The 15297-nt window shown below is 66.0% G+C and overlaps 1 protein-coding gene across 2 annotated transcripts; it reads right to left on the reverse strand.

Moving 5' to 3' along the window:
* Positions 1-2207: 2207 nt before the first annotated feature.
* On the reverse strand, positions 2208-13742 carry SCARF2 (scavenger receptor class F member 2). 2 transcript variants are annotated; one of them, XM_067699940.1, is made up of 11 exons: positions 13564-13742; positions 8717-8775; positions 8513-8614; positions 7822-8341; positions 7502-7720; positions 7243-7371; positions 6530-6633; positions 6340-6457; positions 5953-6068; positions 4698-4850; positions 2208-3915 (listed from the first exon to the last, which is right to left on the reverse strand). In XM_067699940.1, the coding sequence occupies exons 1-11, from the start codon at positions 13725-13727 to the stop codon at positions 3005-3007; spliced, it is 2595 nt and encodes an 864-aa protein (XP_067556041.1). In that variant the 5' UTR covers positions 13728-13742; the 3' UTR covers positions 2208-3004. The 2 variants fall into 2 exon arrangements, with proteins under 2 accessions (XP_067556041.1, XP_067556040.1); XM_067699939.1 differs by having other exon boundaries at positions 5938-6068.
* Positions 13743-15297: the final 1555 nt, after the last annotated feature.

Genomic DNA, 15297 nt, shown 5'->3' on the forward strand with positions numbered 1-15297 from the left:
TGGTTCTTCTGGTCCGTGTGTGCAGTGTGGCAGGGCTTCTGTCTCAGCGTTTCTGTGTGTTTGTGTTGGCGGGACTGTCCATTTCCGTCCAGGGGGGTGAGTGTACTGGTGGTGAGTATCTCTGTTTTTCTTTGGGTCTGGTTGTAGGTGTGGGTATGTTTCAGTGTGTGTGTCTGACGGTGCATCTGTGTGCATGCGTGTGTGTGTGTGTGTGTGTGTAGGTGTAGCTCTGCCTCTGTGTGATATGTTCTCTGTCCCCGCCTGAAAGCCGGCAGGGCTCAGGCCTTCTCCAGTCCCACATTCCTCCCGCTCCTTTGTGCTCTGTGCTACAAAAAATATTTGCGTTTTCCACGACTCATAATTTTTCCTCCTCAATCGCTACCAGATGTGGGTCCTGTGGTCCTCGTCCCCATGGCAACGGAGGTTCCAGCAGCCGCGGTTCCCTTTTGTGGCGCCTGCCCTGAGAGCTAGCACTGCTGCAGGCCTATGGGGGTGGGGAGGGGGTCCCAGCAGCTCCCTCTCCAGGCGGCTACCGGATCATCCTGGGGGGTTTCTTGGGCCAGGTCCTGCCTGGTCTCCAGGCCACAGCATCTGGCCCCCAGGGTGGCAGGGCTGGCTGCCAGAAGTGCGGGAGGTGCTCCTGCTCTGTGAGGCACCCACACAGAGGGGCTCCTGAAGCTCAGGGTCTTGGATGCCTGGAGGCTCCCAGAGCAGGCGGCGGAGGGGCCTCAGGAAAGGCCTGGCCGATGCGACAGCTCTGGTCGCCCCACACGGTGCTGATCCAGGCCAGGGAGCAGGCGAGCTGGAGCAGGGGTTCAGGGGTTGGGGAGCGGCAGGGTGGCACATGATGGGTGGGGGGTACATGGCAAGACTGTGGCCCGAACCACCTCACTGCCCTCCACCACCTTCCTCAGCCACTGCCCTGCCCTTGCTGAGCCCAGCTGGGCAGCTGCCCCTCCTGGCTGACGTTAAGCCTGTGTTCTGAGCCCCGGCAGCCAGCATGGCCTGGTGCCAGAAGGGATGAGGCTGGCCAGGCGCAGGGCCACGGCTGGGAGGGTGCCCAGCTGGCTCGAGGGAAGGTGCGTGCCCCGGGGACAGGGAGCCTGCCTTCCACGTGCTGCCTGACCAGGCCAGATGCAGGGACTACGGCCACGGGAGCCACGCCAGATGTCCCGCCTGTGCCATGAGGCCATCTCCACTCAGGTGGCTCAGCCCCTGTACATGTCACTGACGTTTACCTCCACGTGGCATCTGGCCAGAGGGCAAGAGACTTGCCAGGTGAGATCCCTGAGCTGCCAGCACTGGCCAGACTCTGGTTGTGCTGGGGCCTATGGGGCGGGGATGGGGAGATAAATGGAGAATCTTGGCAGAATCTCCTGATCGAAAGAGCTGGCAGCAAAAGGTGAGGAAGAGGCCTGCTAGGCAGAGGCAGCGAGATGGGAGGAGCCCAGATGGATGAGGGACAGCGGACACGGTAGAAAAGTGAGGCTTTGGAGCTCAGGAAGGTCACTTGCGAGGCCATCTGAGGGCCAGAAGCAGTGAAGACATTAGGACAAATGGCCACAGAAAGAAGGCCAGGCCAGAGTGGGAGCAGGCCGAGGTTGGGCGGGGGAGCAGGGGAGGGGGGGCACTGCCAGCAGGGCCAGCCAGGGCTCTGGGCCAGGCGGGCTCTCCCCCTCCCCCCACCTCTCGGGCCGGGAGAGTTTCCGGCTGAGGACAGGGAGCCCATTGAGATGGACAGCGGGGCTCTGTGTGGTGCCAGACTGTCTTGTTTGTGCCAGATGCGGCCCGGCTGGAGGCTGTGCCCGTGGCCCGCTACACCCTGGCCCCAGCCTCTGACCCGCCCCAGCCACACCAAACAGCTCGAGGCCCCAAGTATAACAGCAGTGGGCAGTGGGGAAGGTGCAGGGCAGAAGCAGCCCCATGCGCTGGCTCCTTCCTCGTAGCCAAGGGTGCCACTCTATCTGCTCCTACACACCCTTCATCCCAGGTTGCCAGTCCAGGATGGGGTGGGCCGAGGTGGGTGCCCAATAAACTTGATAAATAGGTGAAGGATGGGCAGATGGACATGACCCACTTCCAACATAGTCCTGGGAGACCCACACCTGGGCTCCCAGGCTCCACTTGGGTCGAGGGATCCTGGCACAGTTTCTTTGGGGGGGACATCCTCGTCAAGAGGCCCGCAGATAGGAAGCAGTCAGAGCACGGGGAGAAAAAAGGCACTTTATTAAGAAAGCTTTGGCCAAGCCCCTGCCGGGAGGAGCCCATCCTGGGGCACCCGGATGGGGTGGGAGCAGCCCTGCCGGGGGCCTATAAATACATCTCCACAGGCCACTGGAGTTGCCCCTCGGATTCCCAGGCATGTGGGGTGGTGGGAGGCCATCAAAACCAGCTCGACAGCAGAGGGGCCAGGGCTGGGGAGGCTGGGGCTGGGAGAGCGTGGGTGGGGCTGGGGTGGGTGGGGAGACAGCCAAGCCTCCTGAGGAGCAGAGACCAGCCCTCCTCCCCAGGCTCCGGTCAACCAGATGCCCTGGGGCTCGGCCAGTGGAAGTAGCCTCTGGCTAGGGTCACAGAAGGGAACCTCCAGCCAGAGGCGCCAGGCCCTGGCCAGAGAGAGACTGCCAGGGTGGAAGTGCTTCTGGCCTCAGCCAGTGAGAAGGTGACCCAGCCAAGGCACTCTTGGCCAGTAAGAGGTGTTCTTTAGGCAGAGCCCTCCTGCCCTTGGCCTTTGAGACCCGGGCTGGTGGGAGCCCTCCACAGGCAGGCCATGGGAAGGGAGGGGCCAGCAAAGCGTCTGTCAGGCCTTAGCCACTGGGATGGGGCTTCCTGCCCGAGCGCGGGACCCCATCCAGGAGGGCCGTTGGGCCTGAGCCAGTGAGACGCAGCCTCCCGCCAGGCTGCTCTGGGCTGGGGCCCCCGCGGGAGACGCCGGGCGCGCACGGGACGCGGGGTGACAAGCAGCGCTGCTAAGCCGAGGAGCTGCAGGCACGGCGGGGCCGACCTACTACAGGGTGGGCGCGCCCGCTCGGCCCGGCTCGCCCGCCACCTCCCGGCTCTTCTTACGAGGCGGCTTCTGGATGGGGGTCTTCTTTCGGGGGGTGTCGGATCCGGGCGCGCCCGCTGCCGCCTTCTCGGGCCCTGGGGCCTCGGGCGCGGGGGGCGCGCGGACCGGCGAGGCGGGAGGCACCGAGCGCTTGGCCTTCTGCGGCGGCGCCGGCTTCTCTCGGGGGCCCTGCGTGCCCACGGCCCCCTCGGCGCGGCCCAGGCTGCGAGTCTTGTCGCGCAGCTCGGCGGCCAGCATGGAGGCGGCCTCAGGTGCGCTGCGCGGGGGACCGCCAGCGTCCGTGGGCTCTGAGAGGCCAGGGCCACGGCCCCGCGCTCGAGCCCGGGGCGGCGAGGGTGCGGCGAGGGCCGGCCCCTCCTCTGCCAGCCCCGGGGGTCGCGGCGTCGGGTCGCGGGCCCTAGGGTTGCAGGGCTCGTCCGGCCGCGCCGATGTGTCGCTGGGCGTCCGTTTCCTCTTGCTGGGGCTGGGAGCGGCCTCGGGGCCCGCGGGTGGCGGCGACGGCGCACGCGCGGCGGCGGCACCGTGCTTGCCGTGGATCCAGGACACCTTGGGCTTGGTGGCGGGGTCGGGCGGCGGTGGCTTCCTGCGCTCGGGCGATGGCGAAAGCGACAGGCCTCGGGCCTCGCCCCGGACCCGGGCCGGCCGGGCCTCACGCCGGGCCACACGCGCATACAGCGCCCCGCCAGGCCCGTCCCCGCTCGACGCTGACCGCTCGCTGTCGGAGGACGCGCGGAGGGGCGTGGCCTCCTCCGCGGGCGTAGTCACCGGTGCAGGGGACGAAGCCAGCGCCTCGTTAGGGGCAGTGGCTGGGGCGATGGGGACCTCCGCGTCCCGGCTCTCGGTTGCCGCCTCTGACAAGGGACGAGCGGGGCGGTCACCTCCTCCGGAAAGAGCTTGGCCCCCCAGCCTCCAAGAGCAAACCCTCGCTGGCGCCCCGCCTCCCCTCCTCTTCCCGCCCCAGCTGGCGCTCAGTCGCCGTGGCATCCAGACATGCCTGGCACATTCACTGCACTGACCACAAACTTAGCTCAGAGCCCCGGAGGTGGAGGGCTGGGGTAGTGGGGCTAATTCCTGGGTTGCAGCCCCAACTCGGCCTGGACTCGCACCCCTCCCCCACCACATCCCCAGCCTGGGGGGCCACCATCACCACATTTGACCCTCGATTCATAGTCCTTCTTTAAGAGAAAGGCCTTCTAAGGCTCAGAGGTTAGTCACCTGCCCAAAGTCATTCACGGGGGTGGTCTGGGGAAGAGAGAGGCCAGAAGCCCAGCTATTCAGGCTGCTTCTTGATGTTTGTGAGCCAAGGCTTCAGGTGAAAGTGTGTCCCCATATCCTGCAAACCCCATTTCCTGTCTCCTCTGCCACCTCCTCCCCAGGCCCGGAATTTTCTCTGCCTGGTCTCCCCAGAAGTGAACCTGGGCTGTGGCTACCTCCCCAGACCCTACCCCAGTCTGGTGCTGGGCAGCAAAGAAGCCCACTCTGCAACCTCAACTGTGTATCCACCCCCCAGTTAACAGCATCACTAGCCCTTCCTCCCCATGCTGCCTGTCTCTTAGAGCACAGAAATTTCAGCTGGAACCTTTCACTGGGTCAGAGCAAGAGGGGTCCTCACCCCAAGCAGAGGGGCACTCACCCTCGTGGGGTACACAGTATACGGGGCCTTCATCCGTGGTGTCAAAGGAGGAGAAGGAGGCCCGGGAAGACCATGATGGCGAGGGCTGCTCCAGCCCCGAGGGTGGCTCCAGGAAGCTGCAGTTGAGCGTGTTATCCAGGTCGTGATGGGCCACTGGGGAAGGAGGGAGGCATAGCTGCCAGGGGCCCCGCCTGCCCCAGCCAGTGCCCTCGCCAGCCCTCCTGCCACAAATGATGGAGGGACCCAAGCCAGCCCTACCCCAAGATAGTGGGTGGGACAGGCAATTCAACAGGCTAGTGTACGGCCAGGGAGCTGAGTGAGGTCGGGCCGAAAGTTGGGAAAAGAGAGCACCTGGCTGGGAGAGCCCATCAGGGCCTCCAAGCCACGCTTCAGACCCTGTCTTGCAGCAGTTTTTGAATGCAAATGTGCAGTGGTGAAGCCACCCTTTGCCTCAGCCGTCTCAGCAGGCTGCACCCCTAGGCACGGCCTCCACAGACATAGACCCCACAACGGGGGAATCCCAGAGGCTGGCCAGCCCGTCCCCCTCTCACAAATGGGATGTGGGTTCCAGCCCCCACATCTGTGCCCATAAATCCCACTCTGCTGAGTGGGCCCAGGGGTTTTCTCAGCTGTCTGCATCTTTACCTCCCAGGAGACTTCATCTCCCCATCCCCCTCATCTTTGGAAACAAGTGGGAAAGACGCAGAGAGACTCCACCCCGGTGTGAGTCAGTGCAGGCAGAAAGAGAGAAGCAGCATCGCCCCGCACCCAGCCCCGTCCTGAGGTAGGGTGGGGGCCGAGGGACCAGCCTGCCCACTTTCCAGGAAAGACCCAGGGCACAGCTGGGGATCCGGGCCGGGGGCGGGTCTTCCTGTGGCAGGGCATTCCCACTCACAGGTGCCCGCGTCCACCTGCAGCTCGCATCAGGACCGACAGTGTACTCACTCCCGCAGACTGCGGGGGCCTACCGGCCGCGGATGTCCAGTCCACACTGCCCCACCACACCACACATGCAGTTACTCACAGTCACCGAGACAGGGCCCACACCTGCCCGCACACGTAGGACCCCTGCCTTCCTCCAGGGCTCCCCTGCATCCGCAATCCTTCTTTCCTCCCCCTGGTCGCACCTCCCCACGCCCCCACATCGACACTCAAGGCCCCGCAGTTCCTACACCGACCCCGTCACACCCATTTCCCAGCAGCCTCCTGCGTCGGGGGGTGTTCCCCGGAGACTCCTTACCTACGTCATCCTTACCTACGACCTTGGGCAGCTTCTGCCTGCGGAGAGGGATCCGGGGCAACTTCATGCTGATGCGGCTGAAGCGCCCGCATAGGCGCTGCGGCGCCTTCTTCCTCCCAAGCGAGAGCTCCCTGCGGGGGCGGGGGCTGAGCGAAGGGGCGGGGCCGTGCCTGTTCCAGAGGGGCGGGGCGAGCCCGTGGGAGCCCACCCACAGGGAGGGAGAGGCCTGAGCGGAGGGGCGGGGCCTAAGGCCGGGAGAGGCCCAAGGGAGCAGAACCTCAAGGAGGGCGGGGCCTGAGCTAACGAAGGGTGGGGCCCCCCAGGGTGGGGCCGGGAACGGCGCGCCGCGCTGCAGTCCCCGCACGGCCGGAACCGGGGAAGGGAGGGAGCTGGAAGCCTCACCCGCGCGCGGGGTCCTTGCCGCGGCAGGCGCAGCAGCAGCCGAGCAGCGAGAGCAGCAGGCCGAGGAGCAGGGCGAGCAGCGCGCCCGCACCCATCACACCCTTTCGCTGGTTGGTCTCTGTGGGGGTCACAGGGTCAGCGAGGTGCCGGCAGCCCCCGCGCCCCCGCCGGGTCGCCCTCACCCACTCACCCAGGCGGCAGGCACCGGTGACCGGGTCGCACGAGTCCTCGTGGCAGCTGCAGGCCTGGGCGCAGTCCACGCCGTGGAGCCCGGGCGGGCAAGTCAGGTTACAGCTGCGGGGGCGCGAGGTCAGGGAGGGGCGTGGGGTCTGGGAGAGCCAAGCGGCCCTCGGTTACGCCTCCCGCCCTCGCCCCCGCGGCCAGCCAGCCCCGGCCCGGCCCCGGGTTCTCCATTCTCTAGGGACTGCAGCCCACCCCCACCTCCAGCACACCCTGAGCGATCAATGTTTTGGAAACAAATGTGTGCACTCCAGTGGGACGGAGTCTAGGGGACGGGCCGTGGACACTGGCCGCAGTGCCCATTGCTGGGGCTGACTCTTCTGTGGGGGGAAAAGGGGCTGCCAGACGAGACCCTTGGCTGTACGTGGAGGTCCCTGCTCATTCCACATCATCTCCGGGTCACCTCAGCCCTGCAGCCCTCAAGGAACCCACTGGCCACAGGCTGACCTGGTTGCTAGATCCCGCTCGAGAGCTGGCTCCACCCAGGGCAGGAAGCTGCCCCAAAGAGCCTGTTGTCTCTCCCTAGCTGAAGTTATGGGGGCCAAGGCTGAGGGGCCAAGCCTGGGTCCCGCCTGGTCGGCCAACGCAGCAGCACCTGGGGTCTGGCTGGAGCCCAGTGCCGGATACAGACCCCTCAAACCCCTTGGGTCCCCGGGCACTCACTGGGGCCCGTGGACGCCCGGGCTGCACAGGCAACGTCCCGACTGGAAGTCGCAGTGGCCGCTGCCGCAGTCGGCGCACACGAACGCGCAGTCCTCGCCGTAGGTGCCATTGCTGCACTTGGTCTCACACCTCGGAACGCGGGGAGGAGGCGTCAGCGGAAACAGGCAAACGACCCTTAAGCCCACAGAGCCCTCCGTGGAGGGCAATCGGGGGAGGCCGGCTGGGGGCTGTGTGTCTGAGGCGGACACGGGTTGCTCACCGGTCACCGATCCAGCCCGCGTTGCAGCGCGTGCACTTGCCGGTGACGTGGTTGCAGGCGTGCCCGTCGCGACACGGCGGGCAGCGATGGCCGCAGCCCTCGCCGTAGAAACCGGTGGCGCACGGCTGGTCGCACTTGGTGCCGTTCCAGCCGGGCTCGCACGTCAGGCAACGGCCCTCGGCCACCGTGCATGGCTGCTGGCCCTTGCACTGGCCGCATCTGGGGAAGGGGCAGGAGGCTAGGCGGGGTCCCGGCCGCCTCACCCCGGCTCCCTCGGCGCCTGCCCCTCCTCTCCCTCCCCGGCCGGGGCCCGCGCTTACCGGCGGCGGCAGCCCAGGCCGTAGAAGCCGGCAGGGCAAGGCTCGCGGCAGTACTTGCCCCGGTAACCGGGCTCGCACGCGCACGTGCCGTCCACCGGATGGCAGCGGCCGCGGAAGCACTGGCAATAGCGCTCGCAGCGCGCGCCGAACGTGCGCTCGCGGCACTGGCAGCGGCCGCTCTGTTGCTCGCACGGCGACGTGTTGCAGGCACACTGGTTGTTGCAGCTGCGGCCCCACCAGCCTGCGTGGCAGAGGCACGCGCCCGTCTGTGGGTCGCAGCGCGACGTGGCGCTACAGTAGCACGCGCTGGCGCACTGTGGGCCCCACCAGCCAGGCTCGCAGCGACACGCGCCGCTCCGCGGGTGGCACGCGCCGTGCTGGCATTGGCACGCATGCTCGCAGCGTGCGCCCCAGCGCCGCGCATGACATGTACACTGGCCCGTCACGTCCTCGCACTGCCCGTGTGGGTGGCAGACACACAGCTCCTTGCAGTCGGGACCCCAGAACTGGCGCGGGCACTCTGCAGAGCGAGCGGAGAGGGTGGGAAGCCCAGGTGCTCGCGACGGGGCCCAGACCCAGCCCGAACCTGCCCGCGTCCAGCCCCCCGCCCCCGGGGACCCACTCCCGACTCAGGCCCCGCCCATCTCTGGGATCCTGCCCCCCTGCCCCGCCCGCCACAATCCGCGCTCACTGGTGTCGCAGTTGGCACCGAAGTAGCCATGGCGGCAGCGGCACTCGCCCGGCCGCACGCACACCTCGTTCTCCGAGCACGTGGAGTTGCCTTCGCACACAGCTGCGGACGAGACGCGCCCAAGTTGTCCCGAGTTCAGCCCCCACACTATCCCTCCTCTCCGTGACCCCGCCCCCTGCCCAAGTCCCAGGGTGCCCTACTCACCGATCCCACACTCGTCCCCCTGCTGCCTCCAGCCGGCGCAGCAAGTGAGCTCCTGGGAGCTGCAGGCAGAGAGAGGGCGCCTGAGCTCGGGACCCACTCCTAGTCCTCGCTGGGTCCCCCAGTAACCTCCACCCTGCCCTAGGGAGGTGGTTATAAAGGCCCTCATGTGTGCCCGGCACTGCTGTAGGTTTGGGAGACTCGAAGCGAATAAGACACAAATTCCAGCCCTCTAGAGCGGACACTGGGAGGCGGCAGATGGCAGACCATCTCCAAGAACTTCCCAGTTCCCTCTACAAGGGGTCTCGCCACTCCTCCTGATCTGTGCCCTCTTCCCCCATCCACTAGGCCAGAGAAGAGACCCCACATGTCCCAGGAGGGGCAGCAGTGAGGTGGGGGTGGGGCAAAGGTCCCTGGGCCTCCAGGACCTGCTCAGACATGGAGGTCTAGGGCATCCCTGGGGGTGGGGTTCTGGCCAGATGGGTGTCAGGGATCCAGATATGACGTGACCTGGGCAGTGCCAGGACTGGCTGGGCCGGGTGGGCACATCTGGATGCCCAACTGGAGCACCAAGGCAGATGGGTTGTCTCTGAGTGTGGTGGACACAGCGAGGTGTCCACTTGGAGAGGGGCAAGGTACACCCAGGGAGTCCTCCATCTGAGTAAGGAAAGTAAAACTGAGGGCTGCAGAGCACCAGGGCGAGACTTGGGCTGGAGGAAGGCAACGTTAGAATGTCCTCTCCGTGAACTTTCATAAAATCTTGTTTAATTTTATTTGGCTTTACAAGGTACAGTAGGAGGTAAAAAATTTATGTGTCCCATATCAGGGTGGTGCAGCCTCCCAAGGCCTGGGCTTATGGGGTGTGTAGGCACAAAGGTTTGGAGGCCCTGCCCAAGTGAAGCCATGGCCGCTGGTGAGGGCCATGAGGGCTGAGGTGGGGTGTGCCCACACTGTGGGGCAAAGGAGGCTGAGAAGGAACAGACACTCAGGCTGCAGTTCTGCAGGGTCCCATCAGACCTAGAACTTCAGCCAAATGCTAAAGGCACATAGCCACCATTCACACTTCAGAGAAAAGGAGAGGGCCTCTTGGGAAGGATGTGAATCTAGAACCGGGATATGGTGATGGGAGGAGGTGGGAGGGGCCTGAGCACCCTGGGGTGGGGGTGGGATGGCCTGAGAAGGGAAAGGCTGCAGCTGCCCCATATCACACCCCTCAGAAGATGCCCTCCAACCGTTCCCAGCTCGAAATGATCACCGCACCCTGGATGGGGCCCCTGGACTCCAAGGGAGCCCCCTCTCCCAGAAAGGGCTGGATTCTCCTTTGGGCCAAAGATATGGGACCTGGGGAACAGGATCCATAAAACCCCAAACTTCAAGGAATGGGCCACCTTATTTTCCACAAATAAAACTGGAAACCAGAGACAGGAACTCTAAGCAGGCCTGGATTTTCTGGCCCCCATTGTCCCCACCCACCCAGCTCCGAGATGGCCATCTGTAGGGAGACCCAGGTCCGAGGGCCCATCACCCTCCTGCCTCTTCTGCCAGTATGAACCCAGGTCTCCAGATGGAGAGCCTCTGTAGAGGTCCCTCCTGCAGGCAGCCTCACCAGATGGCCTGCTGGGATGGCCCAGGAACACTGACCACCTTCCATCCTGGACGACCTGGCTGCATGGCTCTGTAATCAGGTTGGGAGCCTGGTTTTAGGGCCACACTAAGCTGGATTGGATGACTGGGTCTGCCACTTGCTGTGTGACCTTGGGCACAGAACTTTACCTCTCTGAGCTCCAGCTGCTAAATCTGTAGAATGGGGCCCATAGGTTTGGCAGGAGGATTAAGAGAGTCAAGATGTGTCCAGCACAAACTATGAGCTCAGCCGAGGCTGTGCTGTGAGCTCCAGCCCATGCTGAGCAGGCTCTAGGAAGTCCCTGAGTTCACCTGGTCCTCCCAGCATGGCTGGTGCCCAGGCCCCACCCAACAGAGCTAACAACCCTGCTCCCCGGCAGGACAGAGCCCACGTGGAGGATGAGTCTGTGGGACTTTTCCTTCTGGGACGGGCTGGCAGAAAAGGCTGGGCTAGGTTGGCAGGCCCATTTTCTCAGATCTTATGAAAGTGAGATGACAAGAAAGATGGCCCAGTGCAGGGGTAGCTCCTACACTAGGGAAGGACCCTGGGGTGTCAATCCAGGCCCCTCAGCAAGCAGGCTGTGCTGCAGGCTGCCCCCCCATAGATCACTGTTACTGCAAATGAAGCTGCGGTGATTTAAACCTTCATCTTGAACCTGCCCAAGCCACCTCGGCAAAGCTCCCCAAGAGCACTGCCTGCTCACTGTGCCAGTGTCTGTCCCATTCTCTCCCCAGTCCAGACAGGAAGCTCCTCTGCCTCCACGTCCCCTGGGACTCCATGCCTGCCCCACTCTCCTCCTTCCCCCCTGGGCACCCCTCCCCTGGTTTCTGCCCCACCCCCCGCCTCCCTCCCCTGCTCTGTCCACTCTAGCTCCCTGGGGAAGCTCCCTAGGTCCCATCCAGACACTGACAATGCCTCGGAGGCCTCGAGGGGGGCCCTCCTCCCCACTAGCCCCTCCCACCCCGAGTCTTCTCCATCTCAGGGTAAAGACTGTCCTTCCAGGCTGGGAGGCTGGAAGGGGACTCTGCTCTCTCCCAGAGTGGATCAACTGAGTAACACGCCAGCTCTACCTTCCAAACTGGATCTAGGATGGGACAGGCCACTTGTCCCCCGCCCAGCCTTGTGAGAGCCACCCTCACCCTCCCTGGTTCTCTCCCACCTTCTGCCCTCCTGCCCCAGTTCATCTGCTACCTGACAGCCAACCCAGGTCACATCCTGCTCCTCTTCTGTGCAAAGCCCACGGGGGTTCCCATCGCCCTGTGGCCTCTCCTCCACCATCCCTGTCCCAGCCCCCAGGGCTCCTTCCTGTGCTTCCAACAGGCCCTCTGCACTCAGGGCCCTGCCCCAGATGCCACCCTGCTCTGCCTCCTCTCCCACAGGCCTCTCTCACTCATCACTTCCCACTGGGTCTCCCCAACTGAACACCTCCTCCCCAGCCCTTGCCAGATGTCAGATGATTTGCTGTAAATCTCCTCCACACAGGACAGCTGTATCCCTGCACCAACAACAGGCCTGCACACATTAAGTGTATGGGATTTTACTGACTGAGAGCTGCTCCCTGCCCTAGTCCTCCTGCCTCCGGAGGGAGGGAACGCTAATGGGAACCTGGCAAGGCCCAGCCTTGGGAAGGTAATGAAGAGATGGTCCAGACCCTGGGGGGGATGGGGGAGTGCCGTCTTTCCCATTAACCAGCTCCACACAGGATCACAGTCATCCCTCCTCTACCACCACCACCCCCACTGGACAGGAGTATGGACTGGCCCAGAAAGGTTAAGCGTTGTGCCCGGGGCCACTCAGATGGGGAGAGGTGGCACCAGGATCTGAAACCCAACCCAGGCTCTTGGCTACTGGAACAGGCCGCCTGATGGAACATCTCGGGGAGAGGGGGAGTGGAGGAGGCTCCGGACAGCTCTGGCCTGCCATCGGATCCCCCCACCCCCCACCCCCGGCACGGACCCCCACAGGGAAGGAGAGCCGAGGCGGAGGGACAGGGCCGGCGACGATCGCGCCCTCCCACTCCCCAGGCGGCCCCGCCCGCCACAGCCGCTGCATTCCTGGGGCCGGGGAGGCCCGGGAGGCCCGGGAGGCGGCGGCGGCGGCGTCGATGTGAAGCAGATGGCGGGCCAGGCCGGCCCCCGCCCCAGAGGCGGGGCTCGCAGCGGGGAGGGGTCTGCGCGCCTCGGGATCCGAGCTCGGAAACCCCGCGCGGCCCCTCACAGCCCCTTGTCTGCCGCGACCGCCTGCCCCCGGACGCGGCCTCCCTGGGCCCTGCGGCCCAGGGCGCCCCCACCGCACCCGCCAGGAGCCCGTGATGCTTCTCCAGCTTCCCGCCTGCCTGGCGCCCCCGGCCCGCGCCAAGGCACCCCCTCACGCCGGCTCCTCGCCCCCGCGCGGAGATGCCCTTGACCTCGCAGTGGCCTCTGACAGACCGACCGGGTCCTCCGACTCCTGCGCCCACTCCTGGGTCCTGGCTTGCGCTCTTCGACCTCCGCGCAAGGTCCTGAGCCCGGCGCCCTCCGGCAGAGCCTGTCCCCTCCTGTCCCACACTGGCTTCCCCAGCCCGGCTCCTCGTGGCGCCCACCTCTGCGCCGCCCCTCTGCACCCCGTATCCCCACCCGGGAGTCCCGCATCTCCCGATGCCGGCGCACGTCATTGTCTCTCTATTCCCGCTTCTGGGCCACTCTGAGCTCAGGCTCCTCGACGCCCACCTCCATAACCACCCTCTTCCCACCCGCGCCCGCTCTTTCTAGGACACAAATCTGTCCTTCCGACTCGCCTGCCTCAAGACCTCCGCGGCTCCCTCTTCTCAGGAGCCTCGCTCCATCTCTCCTGGACGCTCACCCTCCCTCCATCACGGCTCGAGCCACACTCGTGTGTCTGGGCCCTTGCACATGCCATGCCATGGGCTTGGAATGAGCTTCCCGTCTTCTTACGGCCTTCACAATCCGGCCCAAGGGTCCCTTTTCCTGGGTCTGAAATCTCGAACCCCGTGTGTCAGCCCTCTGGGCGTCCGCTGCCCTCCGCTCTACCCTCGGCCGCTTCTCGCCCAGGGTATCCTCGGACGCACCGTCGTGGCCCGGCGCCCGGGCTCGGCCTGGAGCGGAGCCGGGGTCAGCGAGGGCGGCCCGAGGGGCCCGCGCGTTTGGCTCAGGGAGGTCCTGGGCGCCCCCTCCCCCCGGCCCCGGGTGTCCCTCCGGCCCCCTCCCCCAGCCCGGCCGGCTCCTACCCGGGCGCGCGGCACACGTTGCGGCCGCGCGGGCTCAGCTCCTGGGGCGCCGCGGGGCCGGGTAGCAGCCAGAGCAGCAGCAGCAGCGGCGGCAGCGGCGGCGGCGGCCCCCCGGCTCCCCGGCGCCGCGCCGGCCCGGCCCCCCGGGGCCCTGCGCCCTCCATACGGCGCGGGGCAGGCGCGGGGCGGGCGCGGGCGCGGGTGCGGCCGCAGCGAGAGCGGCCGGAAGCGGAGTGCGCGGCCGGGCGGGGGGCGGCAGGAGGGGCGCCGGGCCGGGCAGGAAATTCCACATCGGCTCCCTGATCCAGGGCCAGCCGCGGCCGGCCAGGCGGCAGCGCCCGCCCCGCGCGCCAGACCCCACCCTCCGGCCGCGCCACCGCCCCTCCGCGCGGCCCCCGCCCCCACGCGGCCGCGCGCAAACTTGGGGGCGAACTTGGAAGGGGCCCTCCGGAGGAATCACCGGTCGCCTTGCCTTTCCCTCCCTTCCCCAGACACCCACCAGAGAAGCGGCCCCTGCGCGCTCCCGGCGAGGCCAGGCCCGGGGCGGGAAGCGGGTGGGGACCAGGCGCGACGCACGAAAGCCCCCTGGCCAGCGGCGCCTCGGAACCTCCAGGTCAAGGCTGCAAGCCGGCTTCTGCTCCCCCCGTGAGGCCCTTCTATGTCCGGCTGTGCGGTCAGCGCCTCCCGAGCGCCGGGCGCAATCAAAGCCTGCAGCGACGGCGGAGCCGGATGCTTGAGGCCTGCCTGTGAGTAGACTCGGTCTGGACCAGAGAGGCCTGGGTGAAGGGGCCCCCATAGAAACAGACTGGAGAGATGTTGGGAGCAGAATGGCTCCGCGCGGGCTCTGAGAGAATATGGAGGTAAAGGCAGGTGTCGGAGGCTGAGGGAGGCGGTATGGTGGTGGGGGGGGGGACAGCTCCAGGACTGAGACCCTGCCTGCAGCCCCTGTCAAGGTGTGACGATGGGCTGGAGGCTGCTAGTCACCAAGGAGAAAGTCCAGAAGGTGGAGTCAGGGCTGGAGTCGTGGGAGCTCCTGCCTCGGGAGGCGTGGGGTGACAGCACAGAGCAGCGCAGGGGCAGCAGAGAAAGGGGGTGAGGAGGGCCTAGGGGGACCAGGAGGAAGAGGAACCCTGGGCCCAGGAAACAGAGGGGTCAGACCCAACCCCAGGCCCATGGGGTGGGCAGGACGGGCAGGGCTGGGGATGGAACAGAAAGGGGGGCAGACAGGTCCCCAAAAAGATGAGCTGGGCTTTTGAGGACCTGAGAGTTGGTGGAAGGGCCTGGGCAGGGAGAGGGCAGCTGCTGAGGAGGGGAGGTGGCGTCCTGCCTCAGTTATGCGGGGGCCCCATCTGCAAGGGTGGGGCTGGCGGAGGGGGCCTGGAATAAGGGCCACTGAAAGGCCCAAGGCTGTGGGCATCACCAGGCTGGCAGAAGTCGGGATGGGAGGGAGCTTCAGAGGTTAGGGCCCTTCCCTGAGCCATTCTGGTGCAGGACGGAGGCACAGCTGGGGAGGGTGGCAGGGAAGTTGCACCCATGTGGTCATGAATGCAAACACTTCTCTGGGACAAGTAAAAAGGCCAACCACTTCTGGGCAGCTCTGCCTGGCCATGGCCCTGAATTCAGCAGTGCCCGGGCCCCTCCCATGGAACCCCCGTTGGCTGCCAGCAATGGAGGCCAGCAGAGGTCTGTGTGGCTGCACTGTCTGCCCAGCTCCTGACTTTAGAGGCATCGCCC

The sequence above is a fragment of the Pseudorca crassidens genome, chromosome 12 (genome assembly GCF_039906515.1).
Source record: "Pseudorca crassidens isolate mPseCra1 chromosome 12, mPseCra1.hap1, whole genome shotgun sequence".
NCBI lineage: Eukaryota > Metazoa > Chordata > Mammalia > Artiodactyla > Delphinidae > Pseudorca > Pseudorca crassidens.